The following is a 16,834-nucleotide window of genomic DNA, read 5'->3' on the forward strand; positions in this document are numbered from 1 at the left end:
CGGGGGGATGCTGGTACCGGGGGGATGCTGGTACCGGGGATGCTGGTACCGGGGGGATGCTGGTACCGGGGGATGCTGGTACCGGGGGGATGCTGGTACCGGGGGGATGCTGGTACCGGGGATGCAGGTACCGGGGATGCTGGTACCGGGGGGATGCTGGTACCGGGGGGATGCTGGTACCGGGGATGCTGGTACCGGGGATGCTGGTACCGGGGGGATGCTGGTACCGGGGGATGCTGGTACCGGGGATGCAGGTACCGGGGATGCTGGTACCGGGGGGATGCTGGTACCGGGGGGATGCTGGTACCGGGGGATGCTGGTACCGGGGGGATGCTGGTACCGGGGATGCTGGTACCGGGGATGCAGGTACGGGGGATGCTGGTACCGGGGGGATGCTGGTACCGGGGGGATGCTGGTACCGGGGGATGCTGGTACCGGGGATGCTGGTACCGGGGGGATGCTGGTACCGGGGGGATGCTGGTACCGGGGGATGCTGGTACCGGGGGGATGCTGGTACCGGGGATGCAGGTACCGGGGATGCTGGTACCGGGGGATGCTGGTACCGGGGGGATGCTGGTACTGGGGGGATGCTTTACCGGGGATGCAGGTACCGGGGATGCTGGTACCGGGGGATGCTGGTACCGGGGATGCTGGTACCGGGGATGCTGGTACCGGGGGGATGCTGGTACCGGGGATGCTGGTACCGGCGGAACGCACCTTGCACCTGGCAGTGGAGGGTGATGGGGGCCCGAGGCGCTCCGGTAAACCGGGGTGCGGGGATGCAGGTGGTCGCTACCGGTTAGGGGGTGTCCGGTACCGGTTATGGGGTGTCCGATCTATGGGGGGGCTGTTACCGGTTATGAGGTATCCGGTCTATGGGAGGGTGTCCGGTCTATGAGAGGGGGTGGTACCGGTTATGGGGTACCCGGTAACGGGGGGGGGGACCCAATTGGGGGTTCCCCCCCTCCCCCCTCTGTGCTTTTGTTGCAGTCTGGGGGGGTGGGGGTGACGTCATGGGAGTGACACCGCCGCGTGACGTCACCGGGCGGGATCCCCCCCCCGCGGCGCCGCCTCTTGCGGTGTTGGGGGGGGGGGAACCCCCCCACCCCCCCCCAATGTCCCCATCCCCCCCCCCCGCTTTAGCTCCGCCCCCCCCGGTCAAAGTCCTCCCCCTCCCCCCTCCTGCAGCGCCCTTTGGCCGGGGGGGGGGGGGGGGGGGGACGGGCGCGTTGCAGCAGCACCCACGGGGTCATGGGGGGGGTTGGGGGTGACACCCACTTGTGGGGTGCAGGGTGGGTGCTGGGGGTGCCATTAGTTGGGTGCTGGGGGTGCAGGATGGGTGCTGGTGGCTTATTCCCCCTCCTCATTGGGTGCTGGGATGCAGGTGGGTGCCAGGGGCTGATTTCCCCCCCATCCTGTGGTGCAGATTGGGTGCTGATGGGTGCAGGGTGGATGCAGCTGGGTGCTGAAGGCTGACAACCCCCCCTTTGTGGGGCACAGGATGGGTGCTGGGGATAGCATCATAGGGTGCTGTGGGTGCAGGGTGGGTGCTGTGTGTGCAGGGTGGGTGCTGTGTGTGTAGGATGGGTGCTGTGAGTGCAGATAGGTGCTGGGTTGGGTGCGTGCAGGACGGGTGCCATGGGTTGGGTGTGGGTGCTGAGTGGGTGCTGTAGGTTCAGGGTGTGCGATGGGTGGGTGCCATTGGTTGGGTGTGGGTGCAGGATGGGTGCCATGGGTGCTGTGGGTGCCATGGGGGTCTCCATGGCCATTGGGGGTCTCTGTGGCCGTGGGTCCCCGGTTGGATCCATGGTCACTGGTTCATGGTGGGGTCTCCATTCACGTGGTCTTGGCCATTGGGGTCTCCATGGCCATGGCTGCCTCCATGGTCACTGGTCCATGGTGGGGTCCCCATGGCCATGGTCTTGGCTATAGGTCTGCGATGGGTCTGTGGCCATCGTGGGTCCCCATAGGGGTTGTAGGCCATGGCCATGGGTCCATTCTAGGCCTGTGATGGATCCTGGGCGGCTTTGGGGCCTTGGCCTTGGTGGCCATGGTGGGTCTATGGTGGCTCCATGGATGGCTCCATGGAGGGGTTGTGGATGGATCCATTGATGGATCCAAGGCAATGAGCAATCCATGGTGGGTCCATAGATGGGTCCAAGCCACGGTATTGTCTATGGGGGGTCTATGGGGGGTCTGTAGTGTCCATTGTGGGTCCATGGTCACTCTGTGGTGGATGCATGGATAGATCCCATGCCCTCAGTGCTCCATGGTGGGCCCATGGATAGGTCCAAGCCAAAGAGAGATCTGTGCCGTCCCCATGGTATCCTGTAGGGAATGTTCCCGAGGCACTGCAGCGGGTTCCATGGTGTCCCCATGGTGTCCCTGTGATGTCTCTATGGTGTCCCCATGGTGTCCCTGTGATGTCTCTAGGGTGTCCCCATGGTGTCCCTGTGATGTCTCTATGGTGTCCCCATGGTGTCCCTGTGATGTCTCTACGGTGTCCCCATGGTGTCCCTGTGATGTCTCTACGGTGTCCCCATGGTGTCCCTGTGATGTCTCTACGGTGTCCCCATGGTGTCCCTGTGATGTCTCTACGGTGTCCCCATGGTGTCCCTGTGATGTCTCTACGGTGTCCCCATGGTGTCCCTGTGATGTCTCTATGGTGTCCCCATGGTGTCCCTGTGATGTCTCTATGGTGTCCCCATGGTGTCCCTGTGATGTCTCTATGGTGTCCCCATGGTGTCCCTGTGATGTCTCTATGGTGTCCCCATGGTGTTCCTGTGATGTCTCTAGGGTGTCCCCATGGTGTCCCTGTGATGTCTCTATGGTGTCCCCATGGTGTCCCTGTGATGTCTCTACGGTGTCCCCATGGTGTCCCTGTGATGTCTCTACGGTGTCCCCATGGTGTCCCTGTGATGTCTCTATGGTGTCCCCATGGTGTCCCTGTGATGTCTCTATGGTGTCCCCATGGTGTCCCTGTGATGTCTCTATGGTGTCCCCATGGTGTCCCTGTGATGTCTCTATGGTGTCCCCATGGTGTCCCTGTGATGTCTCTATGGTGTCCCCATGGTGTTCCTGTGATGTCTCTAGGGTGTCCCCATGGTGTCCCTGTGATGTCTCTATGGTGTCCCCATGGTGTCCCTGTGATGTCTCTATGGTGTCCCCATGGTGTTCCTGTGATGTCTCTATGGTGTCCCCATGGTGTTCCTGTGATGTCTCTATGGTGTCCCCATGGTGTCCCTGTGATGTCTCTATGGTGTCCCCACGGTGTCCCTAGGGTGCCCCCGTATCCCATAGGGAACGTGCCTGAGGCGCTGTGGGAGCTGTTCCATGGTGTTCCCTTGGTATCCCTATGGTATCCCCTTGGTGTCCTTGTGGTATTCCCACGTATCCCCATGGTACCCCCATGGTATCCCCATGGTATCTCTATGGTATCCCCATGGTATCTCTATGGTGTCCCCATATACCCCAATGGTATCCCCATGGCATCCCTCTGGTATCCCCATGTATTGCTATAGTATCCCCATGGTACCCCATGGTATCTCTATGGTACCCCCATGGTGTCTCTATGGGATCTCTCTGGTGTCTCTATGGTGCCTCTATGGTATCTCTATGGTACCCCCATGTTACCCCCATGGTGTCTCTATGGTATCTCTATGGCACCCCTATGGTGTCTCTATGGTACCCCCATGGTGTCTCTATGGGATCTCTCTGGTGTCTCTATGGTGCCTCTATGGTATCTCTATGGTACCCCCATGTTACCCCCATGGTGTCTCTATGGTATCTCTATGGCACCCCTATGGTGTCTCTATGGTACCTCTATGGTGTCTCTCTCGTGTCTCTCTGGTGTCTCTATGGTGCCTCTATGGTATCTCTATGGTACCCCCATGTTACCCCCATGGTGTCTCTATGGTATCTCTATGGTACCCCCATGGTATCTCTATGGTATCTCTATGGTACCCCCATGTTACCCCCATGGTGTCTCTATGGTATCTCTATGGTACCCCCATGTTACCCCCATGGTGTCTCTATGGTATCTCTATGGTACCCCCATGGTATCTCTATGGTGTCTCTATGGTACCCCCATGTTACCCCCATGGTGTCTCTATGGTATCTCTATGGTACCCCCATGTTACCCCCATGGTGTCTCTATGGTATCTCTATGGTACCCCCATGTTACCCCCATGGTGTCTCTATGGTACCTCTATGGTACCCCCATGGTATCTCTATGGTATCTCTATGGTACCCCCATGTTACCCCCATGGTGTCTCTATGGTACCTCTATGGTACCCCCATGGTATCTCTATGGTATCTCTATGGTACCCCCATGGTATCTCTATGGTATCTCTATGGTACCCCCATGTTACCCCCATGGTGTCTCTATGGTATCTCTATGGTACCCCCATGGTATCTCTATGGTGTCTCTATGGTACCCCCATGTTACCCCCATGGTGCCTCTATGGTATCTCTATGGTACCCCCATGTTACCCCCATGGTGTCTCTATGGTATCTCTATGGTACCCCCATGTTACCCCCATGGTGTCTCTATGGTATCTCTATGGTACCCCCATGTTACCCCCATGGTGTCTCTATGGTATCTCTATGGTACCCCCATGTTACCCCCATGGTGTCTCTATGGTACCCCCATGGTGTCTCTATGGTATCTCTATGGTACCCCCATGTTACCCCCATGGTGTCTCTATGGTACCCCCATGGTGTCTCTATGGTATCTCTATGGTACCCCCATGTTACCCCCATGGTGTCTCTATGGTATCTCTATGGTACCCCCATGGTGTCTCTATGGTATCTCTATGGTACCCCCATGTTACCCCCATGGTATCTCTATGGTACCCCCATGTTACCCCCATGGTGTCTCTATGGTATCTCTATGGTACCCCCATGGTACCCCCATGGTGTCTCTATGGTATCTCTATGGTACCCCCATGTTACCCCCATGGTATCTCTATGGTGTCTCTATGGTACCCCCATGGTGTCTCTATGGTACCCCCATGGTGTCTCTATGGTATCTCTATGGTACCCCCATGTTACCCCCATGGTATCTCTATGGTGTCTCTATGGTACCCCCATGGTGTCTCTATGGTACCCCCATGGTGTCTCTATGGTATCTCTATGGTACCCCCATGTTACCCCCATGGTATCTCTATGGTGTCTCTATGGTACCCCCATGGTGTCTCTATGGGATCTCTATGGTACCCCCGCGGCAGCGCCGTTCCCCCTGTGCTGTCCCGCAGGGAACGTTCCGGAGGCGCTGCGGGAGCCGCTGCAGCGGGGCCGCCTGGTGCCGGCCGTGGCGCGGGCGCTCTCGGCCCCGGGGCTCTACTGCCGGGCCTGGGCCTGGGCGCTGCGGGCGCGGCCGCCCCCGGACACGGCGGCGCTGCTGGAGCTGCTGCGGCAGCGAGGGGACGGCCCCACCCTGCGAGAGCGCCCCCTGCAGGCGGCGGACCTCAGGCCGCCCCTCGACATCGTGAGTGCAGCGGGGGGGAATGGGGGGAACGGGGACAATGGGGGCAATGGGGGGAATGGGGGAATGGGGGGAATGGGGCAATGGGGGGAATGGGGGCAATGGGGGGAATGGGGGTTAATGGGGGGAATGGGGGCAATGGGGGCAATGGGGGGAATGGGGGTTAATGGGGGTAATGGGGGGTAATGGGGGCAATGGGGGCAATGGGGGTAATGCGGGCAATGGGGGGAATGGGGGCAATGGGGGGAACGGGGACAATGGGGGCAATGGGGACAATGGGGGGAATGGGGGTAATGGGGGGAATGGGGCAATGGGGGCAATGGGGGGAATGGGGGTTAATGGGGGGAATGGGGGGAATGGGGGCAATGGGGGCAATGGGGGGAATGGGGGTTAATGGGGGGAATGGGGGGAATGGGGGCAATGGGGGCAATGGGGGGAATGGGGGTTAATGGGGGTAATGGGGGTAATGGGGGCAATGGGGGCAATGGGGGTAATGCGGGCAATGGGGGGAATGGGGGCAATGGGGGGAACGGGGACAATGGGGGCAATGGGGACAATGGGGGGAACGGGGACAATGGGGGGAATGGGGGGGAATGGGGCAATGGGGGAATGGGGGTAATGAGGGCATTGGGTGTAATGGGGGGGAATGAGGGCAACGGGGCAATGGGGGCAATGGGGGGCAATGGGGGCTATGGGGGCTATGGGATCAATGGGATTAATGGGGGGCAATGGGGGCTATGGGGGCTATGGGATCAATGGGATCAATGGGGGGCAATGGGATCAATGGGATCAATGGGGGGCAATGGGGGCTATGGGGCAATGGGATCAATGGGATCAATGGGATCAATGGGGGGCAATGGGATCAATGGGATCAATGGGATCAATGGGGGGCAATGGGATCAATGGAATCAATGGGGGGCAATGGGGGCTATGGGGCAATGGGATCAATGGGATCAATGGGGGGCAATGGGGGCAATGGGGGGCAATGGGGGCTATGGGGGGCAATGGGGGCAATGGGATCAATGGGATCAATGGGGGGCAATGGGGGCTATGGGGGCTATGGGATCAATGGGATCAATGGGGGGCAATGGGATCAATGGGGGGCAATGGGATCAATGGGGGCAATGGGATCAATGGGATCAATGGGGGGCAATGGGATCAATGGGGGCAATGGGATCAATGGGATCAATGGGATCAATGGGGGGCAATGGGATCAATGGGGGCAATGGGATCAATGGGATCAATGGGGGGCAATGGGGGCTATGGGGGCAATGGGATCAATGGGATCAATGGGGGGCAATGGGGGCTATGGGGGCTATGGGATCAATGGGATCAATGGGGGGCAATGGGATCAATGGGGGGCAATGGGATCAATGGGGGGCAATGGGATCAATGGGATCCATGGGATCCATGGGAGCTCCGGGTGCCCCTTCCCAGGACGCCCACCTCACCCTCATTGACTCCCTCATGGGCGCCTTCGTGGCCGAGGCCACGCGGGGCCTGGGCTGCCCCCCGGGAGCGCCCCCCGGGCCCGAGGGCTGGGAGCAGAAGATCCTGTGCTGGTTGGACACGGTGCGGGGGGGCATGGGGGGCATGGGGGGGCATGGGGGGGTATGGGGGGGTATGGGGGGTATGGGGGGGTATGGGGGGGTATGGGGGGGGCATGGGGGGGCATGGGGGGGCATGGGGGGGTATGGGGGGGTATGGGGGGTATGGGGGGGTATGGGGGGGTATGGGGGGGGCTATGGGGGGGGCATGGGGGGGTATGGGGGGGTATGGGGGGGTATGGGGGGGCATGGGGGGGTATGGGGGGGCATGGGGGGGTATGGGGGGTATGGGGGGGTATGGGGGGGTATGGGGGGGCATGGGGGGGTATGGGGGGGTATGGGGGGGCATGGGGGGGTATGGGGGGGTATGGGGGGCTATGGGGGGGCTATGGGGGGCTATGGGGGGGCTATGGGGGTGTCTCTGGGGGTGTCTGTGGGGGGCACCCCATACATGGGGAGGGCTCCCCTCCATTGCCCCCCCATCCCGTACAGGTGAACCGCAAGCTACAAGAGAGCACCGAGAAGGAGGCGCCCCCCCCCCCGGGCCCCCCCTCGGACCCCCCCGCGGCCCCCCCCGCCTGCACCCATAAGGTTGGTGCCATTGACGGGGGGGGGGGTATTAATTGGTTACATGCAATTAATGGGGTTTAAAGGGGCCCCCCCCAAGGTGCTGATGCTGAGCCCCCCCCCTGCTTCTTTCTGCTTTGCTCTTGGTGATGGGGACCCCCCCTTTGCTTTCGGGGTCCCCCCCCAACGGTGTTGGGGACCCCCCCATGGGATTTGCTTTTAGGGGACCCCCCACTGACTTGGGGACCCCCTCCTTTGTCTTGGGACCCCCCCTTTGCTTTTGGGGACCCCCCCCAATGTTACTGGGACCTCTCCCATTGTCTTGGGGACCCCCCCTTGGTGTTGGGGACCCCCCCTTTGCTTTGGGCCCCCCCATGGTGTTGGGGACCCCCCCTTGGTCTTGGGACACCCCCATTGTCTTGGGGGCCCCTCTTTGCTTTTGGGGTCCCCCCCTTAGCATTGAGTCCTCCCCTTTGCTTTGGGTCCCCCCCTTGGTGTTGGGGACCCCCCCTTTGCTTTGGGCCCCCCCCTTGGTGTTGGGGACCCCCCCTTGGTGTTGGGGACCCCCCCTGGCTCTGATCCTGCTCTTTGTGTCTCCCGCTCCAGTGTCCCACCCGCTGGTACTGGAAGCTGGTTCCTGTAAGTGGGAGCTTTACATTGACCCCCCCCGCACCCCAAAACTGCCCCCCCCCCTTAACCCCCCCCTAAACCCAAGGGGGGGGGCTCCTGCCCCCCCCCCACTTCGCTGGTTTGGGGGTGCCCCCCTTTACCCCTTTGCTTTGCTGCATGAAGGATGCTGGAGGATGCTGCTCCCCCCCCTTATAAATGGGGGGGGGCTGACGCTTGGGGCCCCCCCCATAATATAGGGGGGGGGGGTTGGGGGTGCTTTATATTGGGGGGGGTTGAAGAAACCCCCCCCCATTTTGGCTATGGGGGTGCTGCTTGCTGAGCCCCCCCTTGAATATATGGGGGTGCTGCTTGTGGACCCCCCCAAGTTGGGATGTGGGGGGGGTATCACTTACAGACCCCCCCCAATTTGATGGGGGGGGTCTAAAGAGCATCTCCCCCCCCCAGAATGGGTGCCCCCCCCCAAAATATGGGGGTCTCCCCCCAGCATCCTCTGCTCCCCCCCCCCCTTTATCCCATCTCAACTGCATCAAGGGGGGGGGGCACGGAACTGCATGGGGGGGGCATGAAGTGGGGGGGCACAAAAAGGGGGGGGCATGTGTGGGTTGTGTCTATAGGGGCTTAATATGGGGGGGACCAAGGGGAGCCCCCCCAGACCCCTAAATCAAAGCCTGGAGCAGGGTGTTCCCCCCCCCAAATAATGGGGGGCACCAAATGACCCCCCCATAATAAAAGGGGGCTTAAGAGACCCGCCTAAAATACAGGGGGGGCACCAAATGAACCCCCCCAATTAAATTGGGGACCCAAGAAATCAACGGGGGGGGACACTAAATGACCCCCCCCCCCATTAATATATATGGGGCGCACCAAATGACCCCCATTAATATATGGGGGGGCACTGACACCCCCATAATTATATGGGGGGGCCACTAAATAACCCCCATTAATATATGGGGGGCACCAAATGACCCCATTAATATATAGGGGGGGCACTAAATGACCCCCATTAATGGGGGGGCACCAAATGACACCCTATTAATGGGGGGGGGGCACTAAATGACCCCCCCATTGATATCAATTGGGGGGGGGGGTGTCACTAAAAGCCCCCCTATATAAACTGAGGGGATGCGGGGGGATCAATTGGACCCCACCAATTCTAAATGGGGGGGGGGGGGGGGCTCCCCCATTGTTCCTTTTGGGGGGGGTTGGTTTGGGGCCCCCCCCTGACGCTCTCTCCTGTCCCCCCCCCCAGCACGCCATCGCCTTTTGTTTGAAGGAATCAGGGAATAAACCTCCAGTGGTAACGTATCCCCCCCCCCCCATCAGCACCCATGGGTGGGGGGCACCCATGGGTGCCCCCCCCCTCCCCGAACCAACCCCCATTGGTGCCCCCCCCCCCCCCCCATCCTCCCTATATAACACCCTGCTCCGGGCACTGGGGCGCCCCCTATTGGATGGGAGGTGATGGAGGGGTGGGGGGATATGGGCACCCATGGGTGCCCCCCCCCCCCTTTATGGTACCACCCCCCCATTGAACACCCCATTGATGGGTGGGTGCCCCCCCCCTATATCGTTGGGGTGCACCAGCACCCATAAGGGAGTTACAAGGGCACCCATGCGTTCTATTGGGAGGGGCACCCATGGGTGCCTTGTCCCCCCCCCCCCCGATTACATTTGGGGTGCCCCCACGTGACCGTTGCCCCCCCCCCCCCCATAGATCCGGTACCGGCGGGACCGGGCCCCCCCCCCGGCGCAGCCCCTGCTTCCCCCCGGTGCTGGCGCTGCAGGATCTGGCCAGCGGGGGGGCGCTGGCGGCCGCCATCCACTACTACTGCCCGCAGGCCCTGCGCCTCGAGGGTGAGCCGGGGGGGCTGTGGGGATATAGGGGGTACTGGGGTTATGGGGCGCTATGGGGATATAGGGGGTATTGGGGTTATGGGGTGCTATGGGGATATAGGGGGTACTGGGGGTTATGGGGTGCTATGGGGATATAGGGGGTACTGGGGTTATGGGGTGCTATGGGGATATAGGGGGTACTGGGGTTATGGGGTGCTATGGGGATATAGCGGGTACTGGGGTTATGGGGCGCTATGGGGATATAGGGGGTACTGGGGTTATGGGGCGCTATGGGATATAGGGGGTATTGGGGTTATGGGGTGCTATGGGGATATAGGGGGTACTGGGGTTATGGGGTGCTATGGGGATATAGCGGGTACTGGGGTTATGGGGCGCTATGGGGATATAGGGGGTACTGGGTTATGGGGTGCTATGGGGATATAGGGGGTACTGGGGTTCTGGGGCGCTATGGGGATATAGGGGGTATTGGGGTTATGGGGTGCTATGGGGATATAGGGGGTATTGGGGTTATGGGGCGCTATGGGGATATAGGGGGTATTGGGGTTATGGAGTGCTATGGGGATATAGGGGGTATTGGGGTTATGGGGTACTATGGGGATATAGGGGGTACTGGGGTTATGGGGGTGCTATGGGGATATAGGGGGTACTGGGGTTATGGGGTACTATGGGGATATAGGGGGTATTGGGGTTATGGGGGTATTGGAGGTGTGGGGGCTATGGGGGGTCTCTCCCATGGAGGTTCCTGGCTATGGGGCACAGTGGAGATGTGGGGTGACTGTGCCTGCCTGTCCCCCTGTGATCCATATCCCATATCCCATACCCCATACCCCATACCCCATATCCCATACCCCATATCCCATATCCCATACCCCATACCCCATATCCCATATCCCATACCCCATATCCCATACCCCATACCCCATATCCCATACCCCATATCCCATACCCCATATCCCATACCCTATACCCCATACCCCATATCCCATACCCCATATCCCATATCCCATACCCCATACCCCATACCCCATACCCCATATCCCATATCCCATACCCCATACCCCATATCCCATACCCCATATCCCATATCCCATATCCCATATCCTATATCCCATACCCCATACCCCATATCCCATATCCCATATCCCATACCCCATATCCCATACCCCATATCCCATATCCCATATCCCATACCCCATACCCCGTACCCATAACCCATACCCCATACCCCATATCCCATACCCCATACCCAATATCCCATATCCCATATCCCATACCCCATATCCCATATCCCATATCCCATACCCCATATCCCATACCCCATATCCCATATCCCATATCCCATACCCATACCCCATATCCCATACCCCATATCCCATATCCCATATCCCATATCCTATATCCCATACCCCATACCCCATATCCCATACCCCATATCCCATACCCCATACCCCATATCCCATATCCCATATCCCATATCCTATATCCCTTACCCCATACCCCATATCCCATACCCCATACCCCATATCCCATACCCCATATCCCATATCCCATATCCCATATCCTATATCCATACCCCATACCCCATATCCCATACCCCATATCCCATACCCCATACCCCATATCCCATATCCCATATCCCATACCCCATACCCCATATCCCATACCCCATATCCCATATCCCATATCCCATACCCCATACCCCATATTCCCATACCCCATATCCCATATCCCATATCCCATATCCTATATCCCATATCCCATACCCCATATCCCATATCCCATATCCCATACCCCATACCCCATATCCCATATCCCATATCCCATACCCCATACCCCATATCCCATATCCATACCCCATATCCCATATCCCATACCCATACCCCATACCCCATATCCCATACCCCATATCCCATACCCCATATCCCATATCCCATACCCATACCCCCATATCCCATACCCCATATCCCATACCCCATATCCATACCCCATATCCCATATTCCATACCCCATACCCCAGTATCCCATATCCCATACCCCATATCCCATACCCCATACCCCATATCCCATACCCCATATCCCATATCCCATATCCCATATCCCATACCCCATATCCCATATCCCATACCTCATACCCCATATCCCATACCCCATATCCCATATCCCATATCCCATACCCCATATCCCATATCCCATACCCCATACCCCATATCCCATACCCCATATCCCATACCCCATATCCCATATCCCATACCCCATATCCCATATCCCATACCCAATATCCCATACCCCATACCCCATACCCCATATCCCATACCCCATATCCCATATCCCATATCCCACCCCATATCCCATATCCCATACCCCATATCCCATACCCCATATCCCATACCCCATATCCCATATCCCATACCCCATATCCCATACCCCATATCCCATACCCTATACCCCATATCCCATATCCCATATCCCATACCCCATACCCCATATCCCATACCCCATATCCCATACCCTATACCCCATATCCCATACCCCATACCCCATACCCCATATCCCATACCCTATACCCCATATCCCATATCCCATACCCCATACCCCATATCCCATACCCCATACCCCATATCCCATACCCCATACCCCATACCCCATACCCCATATCCCATACCCCATACCCCATATCCCATACCCCATATCCCATACCCCATATCCCATACCCCATACCCCATATCCCATACCCCATACCCCATACCCCATACCCTATACCCCATATCCCATATCCCATATCCCATACCCCATATCCCATACCCCATACCCCATACCCCATACCCCATATCCCATACCCCATACCCCATATCCCATACCCCATACCCCATACCCCATATCCCATACCCCATACCCCATACCCCATATCCCATACCCCATATCCCATACCCCATATCCCATACCCCATACCCCATATCCCATACCCCATACCCCATACCCCATACCCTATACCCCATATCCCATATCCCATATCCCATACCCCATATCCCATACCCCATACCCCATACCCCATACCCCATATCCCATACCCCATACCCCATATCCCATATCCCATATACCATACCCCATATCCCATACCCCATACCCCATACCCCATATCCCATACCCCATATCCCATACCCCATACCCCATACCCCATACCCCATACTCCATATCCCATACCCCATATCCCATATCCCATACCCCATACCCCATATCCCATACCCCATACCCCATATCCCATACCCCATACCCCATACCCCATATCCCATACCCCATACCCCATACCCCATATCCCATACCCCATACCCCATATCCCATACCCCATACCCCATACCCCATACCCCATATCCCATACCCCATATCCCATATCCCATACCCCATACCCCATACCCCATACCCCATACCCCATATCCCATATCCCATACCCCATATCCCATACCCCATACCCCATACCCCATACCCCATATCCCATATCCCATATCCCATACCCCATACCCCATACCCCATACCCCATATCCCATATCCCATACCCCATACCCCATATCCCATATCCCATACCCCATTTCCCATACCCCATACCCCATATCCCATTCCCATTCCCGATCCCAGAGGTCTGCCTCAAGGAGCCCATGGCCGTTGCCGATCGCCTCCACAACCTGCGCCTGGTTCGGGATTTCAGCCACCGGCACCTGAGCTCCCGCTGCCCCCTAGCGTTGGAGGACCTGCTCTACATGGCCCCTGCGCTGCGGGTATGGGATATGGGATATGGGGTATGGGGTATGGGGTATGGGGTATGGGGTATGGGGTATGGGATATGGGGTATGGGATATGGGGTATGGGGTATGGGATATGGGATATGGGGTATGGGATATGGGGTATGGGATATGGGGTATGGGGTATGGGATATGGGGTATGGGATATGGGGTATGGGGTATGGGATATGGGGTATGGGATATGGGGTATGGGGTATGGGATATGGGGTATGGGGTATGGGATATGGGATATGGGGTATGGGGTATGGGGTATGGGATATGGGGTATGGGATATGGGGTATGGGATATGGGGTATGGGGTATGGGATATGGGGTATGGGGTATGGGATATGGGATATGGGGTATGGGGTATGGGGTATGGGATATGGGGTATGGGATATGGGGTATGGGATATGGGGTATGGGATATGGGATATGGGGTATGGGATATGGGGTATGGGGTATGGGGTATGGGGATATGGGATATGGGGTATGGGATATGGGGTATGGGGTATGGGATATGGGATATGGGATATGGGGTATGGGATATGGGGTATGGGGTATGGGGTATGGGATATTGGGTATGGGATATGGGATATGGGGTATGGGGTATGGGATATGGGGTATGGGGTATGGGATATGGGGTATGGGGTATGGGGTATGGGATATGGGGTATGGGATATGGGATATGGGATATGGGGTATGGGGTATGGGATATGGGGTATGGGATATGGGGTATGGGATATGGGGTATGGGATATGGGGTATGGGGTATGGGATATGGGGTATGGGATATGGGATATGGGGTATGGGATATGGGGTATGGGGTATGGGATATGGGATATGGGGTATGGGGTATGGGATATGGGGTATGGGGTATGGGGTATGGGGTATGGGGTATGGGATATGGGATATGGGGTATGGGATATGGGATATGGGGTATGGGATATGGGATATGGGGTATGGGGTATGGGGTATGGGATATGGGATATGGGATATGGGATATGGGGTATGGGATATGGGGTATGGGGTATGGGATATGGGATATGGGGTATGGGGTATGGGATATGGGGTATGGGGTATGGGGTATGGGGTATGGGGTATGGGATATGGGATATGGGGTATGGGATATGGGATATGGGGTATGGGATATGGGATATGGGGTATGGGGTATGGGGTATGGGATATGGGGTATGGGGTATGGGATATGGGATATGGGATATGGGGTATGGGATATGGGATATGGGGTATGGGGTATGGGGTATGGGATATGGGATATGGGATATGGGATATGGGATATGGGGTATGGGGTATGGGGTATGGGATATGGGATATGGGGTATGGGATATGGGATATGGGGTATGGGATATGGGATATGGGGTATGGGGTATGGGATATGGGTTTCAGCTCTCCCTGACCCTCCGCCCCCCCCAGCTCAACATTGGTGCATTCCTGGCCGAGCTCTTTCTCTGTTTCGAGGTTCTGCGGCCGCCGTTCGTGCGCCCCCGGGACCTGGGGGGGGGCTCAGGTAGGGGGGGCCCCCAATGGGGGGTGCTATGGGAGGACCCCCAACTATGGGGGGGTCTGCAGTTATGGGGGGGTCCCAATTATGGGGAGCATTGGGGTCCCCCATGTGTATCGGGGGGTTTCAGTTGGGGGCGGCACGGGGGGGTCCCTGGACCCCAATATTGGGGGGGCACCTCCAATGCCCCCCTTTTCTCCAGAGGCTCCGGCTGCCGGTGATGCTGCGACCCCCAAAAGCAGGTATGGGGGGGGCTCTAACTCCCCCTTTGCCTCCCATTGATCCCCATTGATGCCCATTGATGCCCATTGCTCCCCATTGACTCCCATTGATGCCCACTGATGCCCATTGATCCCCATTGCCCGCCCATTGGCCCAGCTTGACTCCCATTGCTCCCCATTGACTCCCATTGATCCCCATTGCCCCCCATTGACTCCCATTGCCCTCCGTTGACTCCCATTAACCCCATTGTCCCCCCATTGCTCCCCATTGACTCCCATTAACCCCATTGTCCCCCCATTGCCCCCCCATTGCTCCCCATTGACTCCCATTAACACCATTGTCCCCCCATTGCTCCCCATTGCACCCCATTGACTCCCATTGATCCCCATTGACTCCCATTGCTCCCCATTGACTCCCATTAACCCCATTGTCCCCCCATTGCTCCCCATTGCTCCCCATTGACTCCCATTGATCCCCATTGACTCCCATTGCCCCCCCATTGCTCCCCATTGACTCCCATTAACCCCATTGTCGCCCCATTGCTCCCCATTGCACCCCATTGACTCCCATTGATCCCCATTGACTCCCATTGCCCTCCATTGACTCCCATTGATCCCCATTGACTCCCATTGCCCTCCATTGACTCCCATTAACCCCATTGTCCCCCCCAGCTCCCCCGGCTTCACCTTCCGGCACCCGCTGCTGTCTGGGGGTCACCCCCCCACCCCCCTGCGGGGGACCCCAGGTGAGACCCCCCCAATGGGGGACCCCAAAACCCGGCGGGCGGGTCCCTGGGGATGCATTGGGGGTATGGGGGGGCTATGGGGGGCCTATGGGGTGCTATGATGGGGTCATGGGGGTGCAGTGGGGGGTGCTATGGGGTGTATTTGGGGTGCTATGGGGTGTAGTGGGGGTGCTATGGGGGACTGTAGGTGGGCTATGGGGCGCTGTGGGGTGTATGGAAGGGCTATGGGGTGTATTGGGGTGCAATGGGGGGCAATGGGGTGCACTGGAGGGCTATGGAGTGCATGGGGGTGAACTGGGAGGTGATGGGGGCCATGGGGTGACCCTGTGCCCCCCCCCCAGCCCCTCTGCCCCACTCCCCGTCTCTGCCCCACGGCGACGGCAGCTTCAGCAAAGCCTGGAGCAAGAAACCATTGAGGTGAGGGGCAGCTATGGGGTGCTGCGGGGCTCTATGGGGTGCCATTGGGTCCTATGGGTCAGCTTTGGGGTTCTG

General features: G+C 58.3%; 1 protein-coding gene across 1 annotated transcript in view; it reads left to right on the forward strand.

The window, feature by feature from the left end:
• CAMSAP3 (calmodulin regulated spectrin associated protein family member 3) overlaps nucleotides 1-16,834 on the forward strand; it is a gene marked incomplete at both ends in the record, with an annotated part of 29,278 nt that overhangs the window by 477 nt on the left and 11,967 nt on the right. The window contains 12 exon segments of the mRNA XM_080636192.1: nucleotides 5,256-5,488; nucleotides 6,923-7,057; nucleotides 7,525-7,623; nucleotides 8,206-8,238; nucleotides 9,479-9,526; nucleotides 9,944-9,967; nucleotides 9,969-10,083; nucleotides 13,714-13,853; nucleotides 15,288-15,381; nucleotides 15,506-15,617; nucleotides 16,269-16,342; nucleotides 16,684-16,759. Coding sequence (XP_080492318.1) covers nucleotides 5,256-5,488; nucleotides 6,923-7,057; nucleotides 7,525-7,623; nucleotides 8,206-8,238; nucleotides 9,479-9,526; nucleotides 9,944-9,967; nucleotides 9,969-10,083; nucleotides 13,714-13,853; nucleotides 15,288-15,381; nucleotides 15,506-15,617; nucleotides 16,269-16,342; nucleotides 16,684-16,759 — 1,183 coding nt within the window.

Source organism: Psittacula echo (assembly GCF_963264785.1).
Source record: "Psittacula echo genome assembly, chromosome: 30".
In the NCBI taxonomy this organism is placed as follows: Eukaryota; Metazoa; Chordata; class Aves; order Psittaciformes; family Psittacidae; genus Psittacula; species Psittacula echo.